We start from the raw sequence: 15,915 nt of genomic DNA, 5'->3' as shown, positions 1-15,915 counted from the left end.
TATGTACCAAATCCTGTGTTGACAATGGAAGTCTGTTATTTTTGTTTTGAGTAAATAAAAAGCATAGTCCTGACTTTGCAAAGCTTCTAATCTTGTGAATATTCCAAAAAATGCAACCTAACTCTATGACAAGCCGTCATGCCTGGGCAAATTAAAAAAGGCTACAGAGAGGAGGAAATACAGTTCAGCTGAGACTTAATGAATATAAGTTGCTTAGATGGGGCTATGGGTATTCATTAAAGAACTGTTCAAAGACAAGATGACAGGAAAGAATGAGAAGAGAAAGGTTTATGTAGATGATGCGCAGACTGGGCATAAGGAAAATAAACTTAAGAGCTTTATATGCCACAGTAGGGAATCTGACCTTTAACCTTTAGGAAACAGTAAACACTAAGATTCTAGAAATTGGCTGTAAGCCCAACCAGATAAATCCAATTTGTCTATCATTTCATCTAAAATTAAGAGTCTTTCAAAGCAAAAATGTTTTGCCCTGACCAGTTTGGTTCAGTGGCTAGAGCATCGGCTTGTGGACTGAAGAGTCCCGGGTTCGATTCCGGTCAGGGGCATGTACCTTGGTTGCGGGCACATCCCAAGTAGGGGGTGTGCAGGAGGCAGTTGATGGATGTTTCTCTCTTATGGATGTTTCTAACTCTCTATCCCTCTCCCTTCCTCTCTGTAAAAAATCAATAAAATATATATTTTTTAAATGTTTTAAAGGAAAAAAGCCATCCAAGTTTTGATGCTGCTATTATGAAATCTAAAATATTTCATTTAACTGAAAAATTTTAGGACTAGATTTCTATTGTTATAAGTACAGTAGCAAAAACATTCTAAAAGCAAGATATACGACTTCTGTTCTTTATCAAATACAAACTCTGTAAACCCATAGGTGTAAAAAGTATACACAGGTATTATATTTACATGCCCCCCAAGAGACTTTTCATCCTTTGTTCAAATAAAGCTTCACTCTCTTCACTCTGAATATTAATTAGCTACAAAAGTACCTAAAGAGAACATGAAGTCCCGTTTACCTGTGTTCTGCAGGTACAGGGGGCGGCCAAACAGCAGGATCTCTAAATGGTTCATCTTGACAGGACACAGGGAAATCTGGAGGCTTGTCAATTTTAAAACTTTCCAAAGTGTTGACAATACTTTTAACTTGTTCATATTCTTCCAATAATTCCTGCCGAACCTTAAATAAATAAACAAATACATATATATAGCCTTTATGCCAGAAATTGTTTCAAGTTTATATAAATTGCTATAGAATGCAAGTTTCCTTAATGTTTTTCAAAGTATGCAACATGAGTCATTAAAAAAAACATATTCAAAAACAAAGAACTATTTAAAGTGATATAGATAGAAGGGCAGGAATCAGTTTGAAAAAAGATATAATTAAATACCTTTTCACAGGGGAACTAGTAATATACCTTCATAATGGAACTTTATTTCTACCAAGGAATGTAATGACCATAAACATAATTTAAAATAAGCAACTAATTCAGTAACAAGTTAGCCAGTCCCAGAGAACTATAATATTAATGCTAAATCATTTTAATATACTTAGAAATAACTTCCAAAAAAGTTTTTAAATTTTTTATTTATTAATCTTAGAGAAAGAGAGAATCATCAATTTATTATTCCACTTATTTATGCATTCATTAGTTAATTCTTGTAGGTGCCCTGACTAGGGATAAAACCCGCAGCCTTGCATATTGGGACGATGCTCTAACCAACTGAGCTACCCGACCAGAGCTAGCTTCCAAAAACTTACCAGCCAAATTTTTGACCAGCATTTGCTGTCCCCAATCTCACTAAATATGAAATGCCTGCTTGTCATGGGCATATGAAAGCCTGAAGTTGTCAAATACTATATGAATAACACACTTCTAATTTTTATTTAAATTCTCCTCCATCTAAAATCTGAATTCTTTGGGACTTGTTAAATTCTTTCAAGTCCTGGGCAAAGTTTATTTTGGGCTCAAAGGCCAGATTTTTCCTGTATTTCAAAAATCTCACCGAGCACCGAGTATATGGAAATTCTTGTGTTTTGAAACTCTGAGCCAAAACTAATTTTCAAAGGCAAATAGATAATTGATTGAAAATTACATTTATAATCAGTTTAACAATTCTAATTTTTTTAATCAGAACGCACACTTTACTGTAAAGTAGAGCATAAGAAATGTGCCTTGAACTTTACCTTGAATAATAGGTAATATTGTTCAAGAAGAGAGAGAGGAAGGAAGAGAGAATCATCACTTTATATTAAATCATCAATTTAATAGATATAGAAAGGAACATATTAAGGAGATGCAGAATCAAAGAAAAACCTAGGTAAAGTTCAACTGCTCATATATGCAATTACATGATATACTTGGAGCAATGAAACTTCAGAACCTAATGGAAAGAAACAATAGAAATATCTGAATAAAAATGGCAACTATTAAATACAATTAATAACGTATCAAGAATATTTCCATGCTAGATTAATAAACCACTCTTATCTGTGGCTAGTATGCAGGATAGAGGAAAACAACTAAAATTTTCAACTTGACATAGAGCAAGTATATTGTTCTCACTCAACATAATCTGGTAACACTTAAGTCAGAAAATAAGCCAAATTTACCCTACAAATTTAGTAAAACATCAATTTCTGACTAGTGGAAAAATTAGAAGAAACACTTAAAAGGCATTAGTACGTAAAATGGAAACTTCAAAGAAATACTTGACTTTGTACTTATAATTTTAAAAGGATTTTAAGTTTTAAGAATAAGTGGAAAATTATAATTCAAGGTTTTATTAACTGTACTATTATAAAATCAAGTTGTATAGTCAAGAGACAGCAAACATATTAGTGTTTTTTATTAGATTACTGACTCCTTTGTATTCGTAAGGAATCTTTCAAAAGAATAAACTTTCTTAAAGGAAAAGTTTTATGAAATGGGTCAAACTACATGTAGAATTGAAAGGGGAAAGGGCAAGTAGCAATAATTTATTTCAAAAATTTGTACTCACAATTAGGCAACTGATCATGAAATTTAAAAAAAAAAATAAAATAGGTTCAATTAGGATTAAGCATCTTTGAAGTATGTCTCATGAAATAATAAAAAATATGTAAAATATTATCTGGGCAAGAGAGAAAACTATTCAGAGTGCATTTTAAATATACCTCAGTATTCAGACAAGTAAGAACTATTTACATCTCAAGTTCTAATCCTATATAATAAAAGACTAATATGTTAAGTGCCTGATTGTCTGGTTGGCTATTCAACTAATCAAAGAGCAATATGCTAATGATATGCTAAGGCTACTCAACCCCTCACTATGACGTGCACTGACCACCAGGGGGCAGACGCTCTAACCTGCAGGTTAGTTGCTGCTGGGGTCCAGCTGATTGGGATTGAGTAAGACAGGCCAGACACGCCCTGGAGCCCTCCCACGGACCCCCCACCCCCCCACCCCCCCCCACCCCCGCTGGCCAACCTCCCACATCTCTCCCCGGCCCCAATCATGCACCAGTGGGGTCCCTTGGCCTGGCCTACGCCCTCTCACAATCCAGGACACCTCGGGGAATGTTGGAGAGCCGGTTTCGGCCTGACAGCAGAACAACCAGTTGTTATGATGCACGCTGACTACCAGGGAGCAGACACTCAATGCCGGAGCTGCCTCCTGGTAGTCAATGTGCTCTCACAGCAGGGAGCACCGCTCAGCCAGAAGCTGGGCTCACAGCTTAAGCTGTCAGTCAGACATCCCCCATTAGCTCCAGGACTGCGAGAGGGCGCAGGCGGGCTGAGGGACCCCTCCCCTAAGTGCACGAATGTCCTGCACCAGGCCTCTAGTCTTTCAAGAACAATAGACTGCTGCCCCGACTCACTGAATAATGTGACCTTACCTGTTGCCATTTGCCTCTGATAGCTGGGTCTCTAACTGACTGGCAATGTCTCTGAATCTGCTGGATCACCCCTTGGTAATATACCATTGATGAGTCATAATTTCCAAGAAGTGCATATTCTCTTCCTTTCTTTGCATTGTCACAAATCTCAGCCAAGTTCATCTTCTTTCAGAGACCTAAACATTAAATATAATGACTTTTTATTAAGTTTTCAGTACTGACTTCAAAATATTTTTTATTATTCTTTAAAATATCAGCTTAAAACTACATGAAAAGTCAAAATGTTTTTTTCTTTGTTTGAGGTTATCTGAATGCATCTTATAATATTGAACAAAATTTCTAACTTTGGCAGCACAAAAGAGTTCAGAAAAGAACACCAAAGACAATAATGAGAAATTACACAGCTCTGAATTACTGATTCATGTTACAGGTACTGGTTTTCCTTGCTCATTTGTAATGACAACAAACTGCAATAATAGTAAAAATGGTATTGCTTAATTTCTTTCAATCTATTCTTGAAAATGTAGAAATGTATGAATATCACATATTTTCCAATTATGTCAATTAAAACCACAGAAATTCTCACTAAAACTTTTTGGCCTAAAAACAAAATGTCATACTGAAGGAACACATTTTAACAGAACAGCCTATAGTTGTCCACACATCATTTATGTGCATTTAATGTGCCATACAACTTAAACCTAAGCAAAATCCTATGAATTAAACTACCTGAGCTCTTTTTGTTTAACTGTAATCACCCATGATCCTACCATTCTCTATCGCTTTTTCTTTTTTGTCTGTGCAAATAACTATCACTAATCTTTTCCATTCTACAAGATGCTAGAAGACCATCATCTGAAACTCTGGTTTCCACCAAAGCTTCCCAGCCCATCATTCCAGCTTTTCTTCCAGGCTTCCCAAACATCTCCCAGAATCATTCCAGACTTCCATGCAGATACTTTCCACTCAAGACTACAAAGAGTAGGAACTACAGAGATACAGAAGAATGACATCCCGGGAAGAAGTCCAAATTGCCCTATTCTTATTTCCTGGAACAGTAGACCAATGAATAACCTTAGAAGAGAAAATCATAGTATTTTTCCATGCCTTCCTGAGGGAATTAGAGTTTGGTGTGGGTAGCTTGGCTCTTCCTCTCTGTCTCTTATCTATTCTTAAGGGGCTCTAACACTCTGCCTCAAAATTAACCACATCTAGTTCTAGGCTCTTTAAGTGACTACAGTACTTTCTTGAAAATAAAGCTGTTTTCTTTATGGGTTTTGGCACGTTATATTTGCCCCTTCGCCAAGCAAAGGTTCACTGAAGGCATCATCCATGTTACTTGAGAATTACACTGCAGCTAATTGTACACTATTTTTACATGGTAAGAAATTCCAATATTCTGTAGATCAATAATATAGAACCGTAGAAAGCCTCTCCTCAAGTTAAATATTATCACAAAGCAGGAAGGTCTTTTTACAGTAAACAACCTGCAATTAATAAATACAATAGAAACAAAACCGTTCTACATATTTTCTTTTAAATTCACTGTGAGACTAAGCATTAATTCTGCTATTATGTGCAGGTACACAACTGTGCAGAATAAAAATGCCTTGATGTAAAGCAGCAGTTAGCAACTTTGTAAAGGATCAAAGAACAAATATTTTAGGTTTTAAAGACTAACGGGCAATACTGAGGACATCATTTAAGTAGTGACACAATGAGACAAAATTTCCACAATTTTTATTGATAATAGTTGAGCACAACTTTTTGTAATACAGGTCTTCTAATAAAAATTAAACTCTTTGGGGGAAGATGAATATTTCACTTAGTTGGGATTCAAAGTTACTGTTCCCTAACATCAAAATCAAATGCAGCCCTGGCCAGTATGGCTCAGTTGTTTGCAGTGTAGCCTGTACACCAAAAGGCTGTGGATTCAATTCCCAGTCGGGGGTACATACCTAGGTTTTGGGTTTGATCCCCAGTCAGGGTACATACGGGAGACAACCAATCCATGTTTCCCTTTTTCTCTTACTCTCTAAAATCAGTAAACATATTCTCAGATGAGGATGTTTAAAAAAAAATCAAATTCAAATGTTCATACATTAATAATGATTTTAATGAAATTTTATGTATTTCATGTTAGAAGATGTCTTTTCACCCAGATAGATACTGTTACATACTGATATCAAATCATAAGCATACATTTCATTCAGCATAATCATTGTTTGGAAGGCATTTAAAGAATCTATTCTTTTGATATTGTCTTTTGCATGTCATTACATTGCAGATTAACCTCTTTCAACCCAGTCAGGAGGAAATGTCTCATCTGCACAGTAAAATGTAATTTGTAATATGAAAATATTCTTTGCACTTGCACTAAAGTCTGAAAAATGATCTAAGACTGTAATTTGAGCACAGAAAATACATGTACTGCAAATCCAGTGGGGCGGGGGGAGGGGGGAGGTAATGAATGAAGATCTCACTTGTTTGTTTTAACTTTTGACTGCACGGAAAGCTACATAAAACAGTTTCGTATCACTTCAGTCAAACAACATTAGTTGGCACTGAAATGGCCAGGCTAAGGGACACCCCTCCCGCCATGAACACACGGATTTCATGCACCAGGCCTCTAGTGAGAGTATAACAGAAATCTTTGTCGCAACTACTGAATTCTGTCATTCTAGCACAAAAGTACCTATGGAGAATATGTAAACAAATGAATGTGGTCGTGTTGCGATAAAACTTTATTTATGGACATTGATTACTGAATTTCACTTAATTTTTACATATCACAAAACAGTATTCTTCTTTTGACTTTTTTAACCATTAAAAAAATACATGGGTAATTCAAAAACAAGTGGCAGGCTGGATTTGGCCCCAAATTGTAGTTTGCCAACTCCTGCTTTCAGCTTCTCATAAGAATCTAGGAAAACAAAAGTAAATTAAAACCCAAAAGGAGTAGACGAAAGAACATAATATAATTAAGAGCAGAAATCAATAAAACAGAAACAAACAACAGAAAATTTCAACACAGCCAAAAGCTGGTTCTTTGGAAAAATCATTAAAATTGATAATGCTCTAGTGACATTGACCAGGAAAAGGAGAAAGAAAACAAGTTACCTAAATCAGAATAAAGGAGGGGCTACTACTACAAACTTCAGCAGTATTAAAAGGCAAAAGAGGACTTAATGAAATTAACAAATTCTATGAAGGTCACAACATACCAAACTTACTCAAGAAAAAATACAGTAATTAATCAGAATACTAGTAGTCCTATAGCAATCAAATAAATTCAATTTGTAATATAAGATCTATCTAAAAAAAAAAAAACACAAAACAACTCCAGACCCAAATGCTTCATTAGTGAATTCTCCCAAGCATTTAAGGGAAAAATAAAACCAATTCTACACAAACTCTCTCAAAAAAGAAGAAGTGGAAAAACATCCAACTCATACTTTAAAACCAACCTTACCTTGATACAAAACCAGACATTATAAGAAATTGATATACCAATATCCTTCGGAAACATAGATACAAAAATCTTTAAATTTTAGCTAATCAAATCCAGTAATATAAATAAAAGATAATGCATTATGCCCAACTGGAGTTTATACCAAAAATGTAAGGTGTTTTATATTTAAAACCAATCATATAATTTTTTAAAATTTTTAATTACAGTTTACATTCACTATTACTTTTGTATTTATTTCAGGAATAGAGCATAGTGATGAGACAATCATATACTTTATAAAGTGGTATTTCCGGTACCCACCTGGCACCACAGATAGTTATTACAATATTATTGACTATATTCACTATGCTGTACTTTACATCCCCATGATTATTTTGTAACTACCAATTTATACTTCTCAATCCCTTCACCTTTTTCACCCTGTCCCCACAACAATCCCCCAACAGCAACCATCAGTCGGTTCTCTGTATCCATGAGTCTATTTATTGTTTGTTCACTTATGTTGTTCTTTAGATTCCACGTATAAGTGAAATCATAGGGTATTTGTCTTTCTCTAACTGATCCATTCCACCCAGCACAATACACTCCCAGTCCATCCAAGCTATCGCAAATGGTAAGATTTCATTCTTTTTTATAGCCAAGTAATATTCATTGTATATATGCACCACCACTTTTTTAGCCCTTTGTCTATGGGCACTTGGGTTACCTCTATATCCAGGCCACTGTAAACAACACTGCAAAGAACATAGGAGTGCACATATTCCTCCGAATTAGTGTTTCTGTTTCCTCGATACATACCCAGAAGTGGAACTGCTGGGTCACAAGGCAGGTTCCCTTTTTAATTTTTTGAGGACCCTCCATACTGTTTCCCATAGTGATTGCACCAATCTACATTCCCACCAACAGTTCATGAGGGTTCCCTGCTCTCCACATCCTCACCAACACTTGTTTGTTGATTTACTGATAGCCATTCTGACCGGTGTGAGATGGTATCTCACTGCAGTCTCAATTTGAAATTCTCTGATGATAAGTCACATTGAGAATCCCCTCATGTCTACTGGCTATCTGTCCTTTTTGGAGAAGAGTCTTCAGGTTCTTTGCCTGAAGAGACTCTTTTTTTGTGGGGGGAGAAGGTTGAGCTGTATGAGTTCTTTACAAATTTTGGATATTAGCCCTTTATTGGATGTATCATTGGAAAGGATCTTCTCCCATTCAGTAAGTTGTCTTTTCATTTTGTTGATGGTTTCCTTTCAAACTTTCACTAGAGCTACCATATATAACTATGGTTATCCAGGAAAGTATTTAAAATAATGCTGAGTCCCTTCCTCTCTGAAATCAATAAAAATATTTTTTTAAAGAAATAGGTGAGGGAGGTGATTTTGTGTATGGTTGATGAGAACATTAAATGGTGACAAATTGTGGAGGACCTTGATTATTAGACTAAGGAAGTATATTTACTAAGTGGGAAATGGAGACAGACCTTTAGAGAGTTAAGTAAGAGAATGATGTAGTAAAAGTAATATTTAAAAGAATTAATCTGACATTCTATAACGGTAATCAAGAGTAGGAGAGATTTAATGAAGAAACCTATTTTGAGGGTAACACATATTCTAAGCGAGGCTAGAAACAGGTAGCAAAGATACTACTAATCACCCCTTCCACAGCCAAGATGTCCCTGATCAATCACGACATTCTTTTCCACTTAGTCCAGGCACTGCCTTGGAATTTAACACTAGAGGAAAAAAATAAATAAAATAAAATAATGCTGAGTACATTAAAATATACATGTATTTTAATTTATAAATAGATGCTTAAATATTAGTGAAATCATAATATAAATCAGCCCAGAAATGAGATGTAGTCAGAGAATTGAATAATTTTAGAGCTATTGGGATCTCAAATCACATAGTGGAACTCTGTTTCTTTGAAGATAAACCAAGTCAAAGACATTACTACTATCAATGGACTATAAAATAACATTTTATAGTGTTTAAGGAAGCCTCACTAAAAAGAATGATTCATAAATCCTTTTATAGATCATTTTGTAATGTAACTACTACCTGTTCTGCCTGACTTATATAGTAAGGTAAAGTCCTAGAACGTGGTCTTTTGTCCAACAGAAATGACAATCCTGCCATGTTGTTGATAAGGAGGGGGAGATGGGGAAGAGAAAGATCTTCAGTTATTGAGCACTGAGGGTTTACCTTCATGAAACTGTCTAGTCTTCCCAACAATCTTGTGAAATATAAAGTATTTACATCTTTTTGAGTATGGGTACAGGTTTGGAAACTTGCCCATGATCACAGAAAATAAGCTGTAGTCCCAGAACTAGACAACAGATCTACTTGACCCCTTCCACTGCACCCTGGAGAATATTCTCTATAAAAGAATACAATTACACATGCTGAGAAAATAGTGCAAATTATTCATCCAAACTATCTGCAAAGGCCTATCTAGTTTTACTATGATATTTACACAAAATAGATAATAATGATGTTAAATTAATAAATCCAAAATTGTTGAGGAATGGTCCAATCATAAGTTCTTGGTCTGGATTCTCTTCTCAATAGCACAACAGGCTACTGGTTTATTCGATATGTTAAGTTCTCCTTTAGTAAATCAATCAATTAAATCTTAAAGAAAACAATCACACAACCTCGTGTTTTGCTGTCATTGAAAATTACTGACTTCTAATCTCGGCTCAGTGAAACAATTCTTACTTGTGCTAACGCAGTCCCCTTTCCACCATGCTTATGCCAAATCCCCACCATTATCCTTTCCTAAGCCCAATCGCTTCCTTCACCAATTAACCTTTATTCCCACCCACCTCTTAGAAACCATAGCTTTGAACTTGCTCACCTTTCACAGCCCAACCTATAACTATCCTATCTATTCTCACCTCTCTTCTTCCTGTTCAGTGCAACTCTCCTCCTAGTGACACCAGCACTCTGCCTAGGAACACAGCTAGCACTTAGTTGGTGCTTATAAAATGCAACAAATTAATTCCTTCACCCTGCTCATCCTGTCCTTTCCTACATTTTGGGGGACCTCTATCAGCTCTCTCCTCTTTTTTCATCCCCTTCATCTTCCAGCATTTCCTTTTCATGGTTTTTTTCCCTAATAGCATGTTATCAATCTTAAACAAAATAAAACAACCTACAAACCTTTTTTGTTACTGCCTCATCTCTTTCTTTTCTGTGTAGTCATGCTTCATTAAAATAAAAAGTTTGGGTGGAGCACACCCACGCCTTTCTTCCCTCTCCAGCAGGGATCTCCTAAACTTTAAGGGTCCCCTGGAGACTTGCAACCAGGGGAGCAATAGGCAGCAGCAACTCATCCTGGGCTAAGCCCCTGAACCTGTCTCCAAGGCCCCCTTTTCTCAGTGAGCTAACAGGAGTCCTACCTTGGCTCTCACCTGTTGCTTCCTCTATTCTAAGCCCTTCCTGTTTCACTGTCCCGAGCTGTAATAAATGTACTCTCAAAATCAAATAAAGTGTGCCTGATAATTATATTAAGGAAGTACTGTCAATTTTTTTGAGTAGGATATTATAGTTACATATTCTTAAGTAATCCTTAACTTTTAAAGATATGTATTTAAATAATTACAGATAAAAGGATATGATATCTGAGTTTAGCTATAAAATAATCCAGTTGGGGGACAGGAGTTATAGATGAAACAAAATTGATTATGTGTTCATTCTTCAAGATAGGTTATGGACACATGGGGACTCATCTATTTCCTTTTCCTTTTGATATGTATTATTATGCGAAATTTTAAACTTTTTTTTCCAAGTAACCTATGCTCAGATCCCTTTTCTTAATTTTTGCAAAATTTAGAAATTATTTGAAGCCACCAAATTCATTGGACACATTTTATCTTTAATCTTACTTGCACTCTCCAAGGCACCTGATACTCTGGCCCACTCTGTGCTTACTTTCCTTCTCCTATGTCATTTGTTATGCATGCTCTCTGGGGTTCTTCCTCTCTGCCTTCTAACCTCAGTATACTGTGTCAGCTTTCCTCCCACTTCCTCTCAAAAATGTCCAACACACACACATACATACGTACACACGTACACACACACACACACACACACACACACACCGTAAATGCTGCCGCTTTGCAAGAGTTCCATATTCAAACTTCTCCCTTCTTCGTTTCTACACATTCCTCCTCCGTGAACTGGTCCATTCCCTTCTATAACTTCACTACGAGCATGCAAACCTCAACCTCTAGCCCTGAGCTCTCTCCTGAACTCCAGATCCAAATGCATCCTTACCTGAATACCCCACAGGAACCTTGAACAGTCAAAACTGAACTGATTTATCTTTATCTTTCATCTCCACAAAAACCTACTCCTTCTCACCTCAACCAATGGTTTAATGATCCTGTCAGTCATTCTAGCCAGAAAACTAGGAATCAGTTGTCTTACAATTCCAAATCGTTCTAGCCCCAACACCCAGACTCTTAAGTCAGATCAATTTTATCTCTTAAACCAGAGCAGCGGTTCTCAACCTGTGGGTCGAGACCCCTTTGGAGGTCGAATGACCCTTTCACAGGGGTCACCTAAGACCATCAGAAAACACATATATAATTACATATTGTTTTTGTGATTAATCACTATGCTTTAATTATGTTCAATTTGTAACAATGAAAATACATCCTGCATATCAGATATTTACATTACCATTCATAACAGTAGCAAAATTAGATATGAAGTAGCAACGAAAATAACTTTACGGTTGAGGGTCACCACAAGATGAGGAATTGTATTAAAGGGTCGCGGCATTATGAAGGTTGAGAACCACTGAACTAGAGGGTGGTGCACAAAATTTGTGCACAGGTAGGGTCCCTACGCCTGGTCAGCAATCAGGGCCCATCGGGGCCTTCCGGTTGCCGGCCGGGGCTTCCCTTCCCCGGCTGCTGGCTACCGGCTGGGGCCTTCCTTCGTTCCACGCTGCCCCCTGGTGGTCAGCGCACATCATAGCAAGCGATTGAACTCCCAGTCTCCCGGTCAAATTCCAGAGGGGACAATTTGCATATTAGGCTTTTATATATATAGCTATTTCTACAATGCATCTCTTTTTATAACTCCAACTGCTTAGTTCAGATTCTCTTCATTTCTCTACTGGATGTTGTTGTTATTGTTGTTCTATAGTAAAATTGGTTTCCATACCACGACTCTAAATCTATCCTCCCCAAGGTTCATTCTCCACGATGAAGCTGGAGTTTTCTTTCTAAAACACAAATTCAGTAACACTACTCCACTTGAAATTCTTCAATGGTCACTCCAGGTTGAAGAAAATTCTAAACTCTTTATCATGGTACTCAAGCACTTTTAGATCTGGCCTCACCCACTACACTGCATGTATTCTGGGATTCAGTCATCAGAATGACCTAGAGTTCCCCCAAATACAAAGCACTCAAATATATCTCAAAAGCATGTTGTTCCATTTACCTAGAATGACTTTTCTCATCCTCTCTCCAGTGAAAGTTTACTCAACTTTCTTAGTACAAGTGAAATGTCACATCATTCTGGAGACTTACCCTGATCTCCTTAGACAGAGTCAGGATCTTTCTATAAATGTGTACAGAGAACAGCACTACTGGATGAGATCTTGACTCAGATGAGTTAGACACATGTGGACTGAAATCCCAGGTTCACACCTTTATCACCTACAACTTTGGGCAAGATCTCTAAGTCTGTTTTCTCACTTCTAAATGACAGTTGCAACTTCACAAAATGTGAGGATTCTATAAGAGGCTAGAGAGTAAGTAGTCAATAAATGTTAGTGTTATATTACTATTTATTCCTACTCTGGCCTCCTATAGCAACTTGTACCCATCTCCAGCCCACTATTGTGATGACATGATGCTTCCCCATGCAGGATACACACCATCTTCTATCATCTCTATATTCCCACCACCTGGCATAATGCCTAGCACATAATATATTCTTAATAAATCCTGAATGAATAAATAAAATGCTTCAAATCCCTAAAAATATATATATATGAAATGCCATAACGACCAGAACGAATGCCACTGCGGCCAGCGAACTGACCAGATCAGGGATGGGGCCGGCTGGCCAATCTCCCGCAGCCCCTCCCCCTGGCCAGCCCCGCCCCTGATCACACACCCCCACCCCAATAAGGGCGGGGCTAGCCAGCCAACCTCCTGCAGCCCCTTCCCCCTGCTGGCCCACTCCCGATCAGCCCCCACTACCCTGATCAGCCCATGTCCCCTCCCCCAGCCAGCTCCCCGACACCATTCGGGGGCGGGTCCAGCAGCCAATCACCCACAGCCCCTCCCCCCAGCCAGCCAGGCTCCAACTGGGTCCCAATGGGGGCGGGCCGGCCAACCAACCTCCCGCTGTTTCCTCCTCCCGACAGGCCCAGCCCCCAATCCACCCCATTGGGGCAGGGCTGGCTGGACCCCCCCCCCCTCCCCCGCACAAATTCATGCACCAGGCTTCTAGTACTATGTAACAGAAGGCTTCGATTTTTTTTTCTAATGGTCTTACCAAACCTACTTTCCATTAAATTGCTACTTTAAGTAAAATTTCCAGAGGCTAGCTTCATTTTAATTGACAAAAGGAATTTGATACTGGCCTTGTATTATTTTATTGTTTAAACACACACAAAAAAAGCACACCATACTACAAACAATTTTCCAACATTCTATATAAAATACGAAATTTCTAGGATGGTTATCTATTAAAGAAAAAATTCTAAGGGTCATCAAGGCAGGTTGCCTAAGTCTGTGTCAGATTCCTTACCACCAAAGCCTAAGCCAACTCTGGGGACTAAGGTGTACTCCAGAGCATTGATTAATAATAATAATAATAATAGTAGTAGTAGTAGTAATAGAATACAGCATTTTTCATCCTAAAAACATGCTCCTGAGAAATTCTAAAAAACAACTGACTAATCAAAGAAAATATTACTACTCACTGCTAAAAAAAAAAAGTCTGTGATTTTTAGAGTTGACCTAATCTTCAAAATAGAATCGAAATATGTGCAGGCACTGTTCAACCTGGGGGAGGAGGATAACTCACTTTTCAATCCTGACCCTCAGTAAGTAAAATTCAAAAATGCAAAACGGTAAAAACTCCAGGTACTAAGATATAATAGCATGGTATCTTTTACCACTCTACACTTAACCTTTAAACATCAATGAATTATCAATCAATGGGTTTAATATGCAAACACCTCTGGGCTACTGCAGAATAAACATAATTAAATATGTAGAAATAAACCTATCAGGGAAAGGAGAGCCTGATAAAATTGAGCTCCTCGGGTCTCACATCAAACGTGTGCCATACATACGGTTCTGCACCGAGAGGCAGCACCCTGGGGGGTCAGAGGCTCCGCCGGCCCACGGCCCGCAGCGGGGTGGCTGGCGGCTCCTCCCCGAGACAACGCAAGGCGCTGGCCCCGCCGGGGAGGGCCAAGCCCGGCAACCGGGGCGGGCCCCACGGCCAGGCGGGAAGTCAAGTCAAGTCTCACCTCCACTTCCCTTTCCTAGTTCACAGAGTCACGTTCCGCGACCATCCAAGAACCCCTCACCACAAAGAGAGATTATTCACTCCCACGGTCCGCTTAAGGTTTATCGGTCTCTCCCAGCCGTCGGGGCCGCTGGGCTTTGTAGTCACCCGTCCAGGGCGCCCATCCAAGACCATGAGCCCGAGAAGCCACGGAACTACAATCCCCACAATGACCCGCGCCTCTCCCGCTCCCGCCGCGAAGGCTGGCGCCCAAGGGCCAGCAACAGGGGACGGAGTATGGCTGTCACCCTGGGCGCCCCACTGCCAGCTCTCCCGCTCGCGCCGGTCTCTCTTGGACCCATTACCCCGGTGCCGCAGGCTGGCCGACTGTTGGTTATGCGGTCCAGGTCTGGTGGGGTGGAGGTGGAGCCCCGGCCACCGCTCCGCCGCTGTGGAGTCCGTTAGTTCACGACGTGCGTGAAGAGGCGGTGGTGCGGCGTACGGTTGCCATGACAGCGCGGGCTGCGCGGTGGTGTCAGTGAGGGGGTTCTCGGAGTCAGCTCCAGGGAGGAGCCTGGGAATTCGGCCGCATGCGGTGGAAACGAGGTGCAAAGGTGCGTGTTTGAGAGAGGGAGACGGTGACATTGAGGAGGACGGGTGACTAATTGCGTTCTAGGGCTGCTTGATGAGCCCTGCCAGCAGCCATCCCGGTGGCAGCGTGCCCTGTTCCGAGGCTGAGCTGGTGAATGCGGCTGGATCCTAAGAGGACACCTGTGTCATCAGAGGAGGGCACCCGGCGGGCTGATCCCTTCCGCCGCTTTGCAGTCTGAACCACCTCTGGGCTCTCAAGAATGAAATCACATTTGCAACCTTTCACACCTCCTTCCTGCCATTTTCTGAGCAGTGGGAGAGAAGGGACTCTTTTAGAAAGATGTAATACATACTGCTTTTAGGCTGATTCAGGAGTTTTAAGAACTTGCAAGTAGCATGGGTTTCCCTTGCATTTTAAAAAAAAATATGTTGTTGATTTTAGAGAGAGAAGAAGGGAGACAGAGATAGAAACA

General features: G+C 39.2%; 1 protein-coding gene across 2 annotated transcripts in view; it reads right to left on the bottom strand.

The window, feature by feature from the left end:
* Nucleotides 1-15,290, bottom strand: part of KATNAL1 (katanin catalytic subunit A1 like 1) — a 100,702-nt gene extending 85,412 nt beyond the window's left edge. Inside the window, exons 1-3 of one of the 2 annotated variants that reach the window (XM_070409393.1) lie at nucleotides 15,217-15,290; nucleotides 3,893-4,068; nucleotides 1,032-1,192 (exon numbers count right to left, since the gene is read on the bottom strand). In XM_070409393.1, the coding sequence (XP_070265494.1) occupies nucleotides 1,032-1,192; nucleotides 3,893-4,054 (323 nt within the window). In that variant the 5' untranslated portion in view covers nucleotides 4,055-4,068; nucleotides 15,217-15,290. Of the gene's footprint in view, nucleotides 1-1,031; nucleotides 1,193-3,892; nucleotides 4,069-14,873; nucleotides 14,960-15,216 lie in introns of those variants that run through there. The other variant, XM_070409392.1, reaches the window with a different exon arrangement.
* Nucleotides 15,291-15,915: the final 625 nt, after the last annotated feature.

This window comes from Myotis yumanensis, unplaced genomic scaffold (assembly GCF_028538775.1).
Source record: "Myotis yumanensis isolate MYYU_CA2020_CCGP unplaced genomic scaffold, mMyoYum1.0.hap1 SCAF_3, whole genome shotgun sequence".
Lineage (NCBI taxonomy): Eukaryota > Metazoa > Chordata > Mammalia > Chiroptera > Vespertilionidae > Myotis > Myotis yumanensis.
The sequence above is the reverse complement of the archived record's forward strand: the minus strand, read 5'-3'. Positions and strand labels throughout refer to the sequence as shown.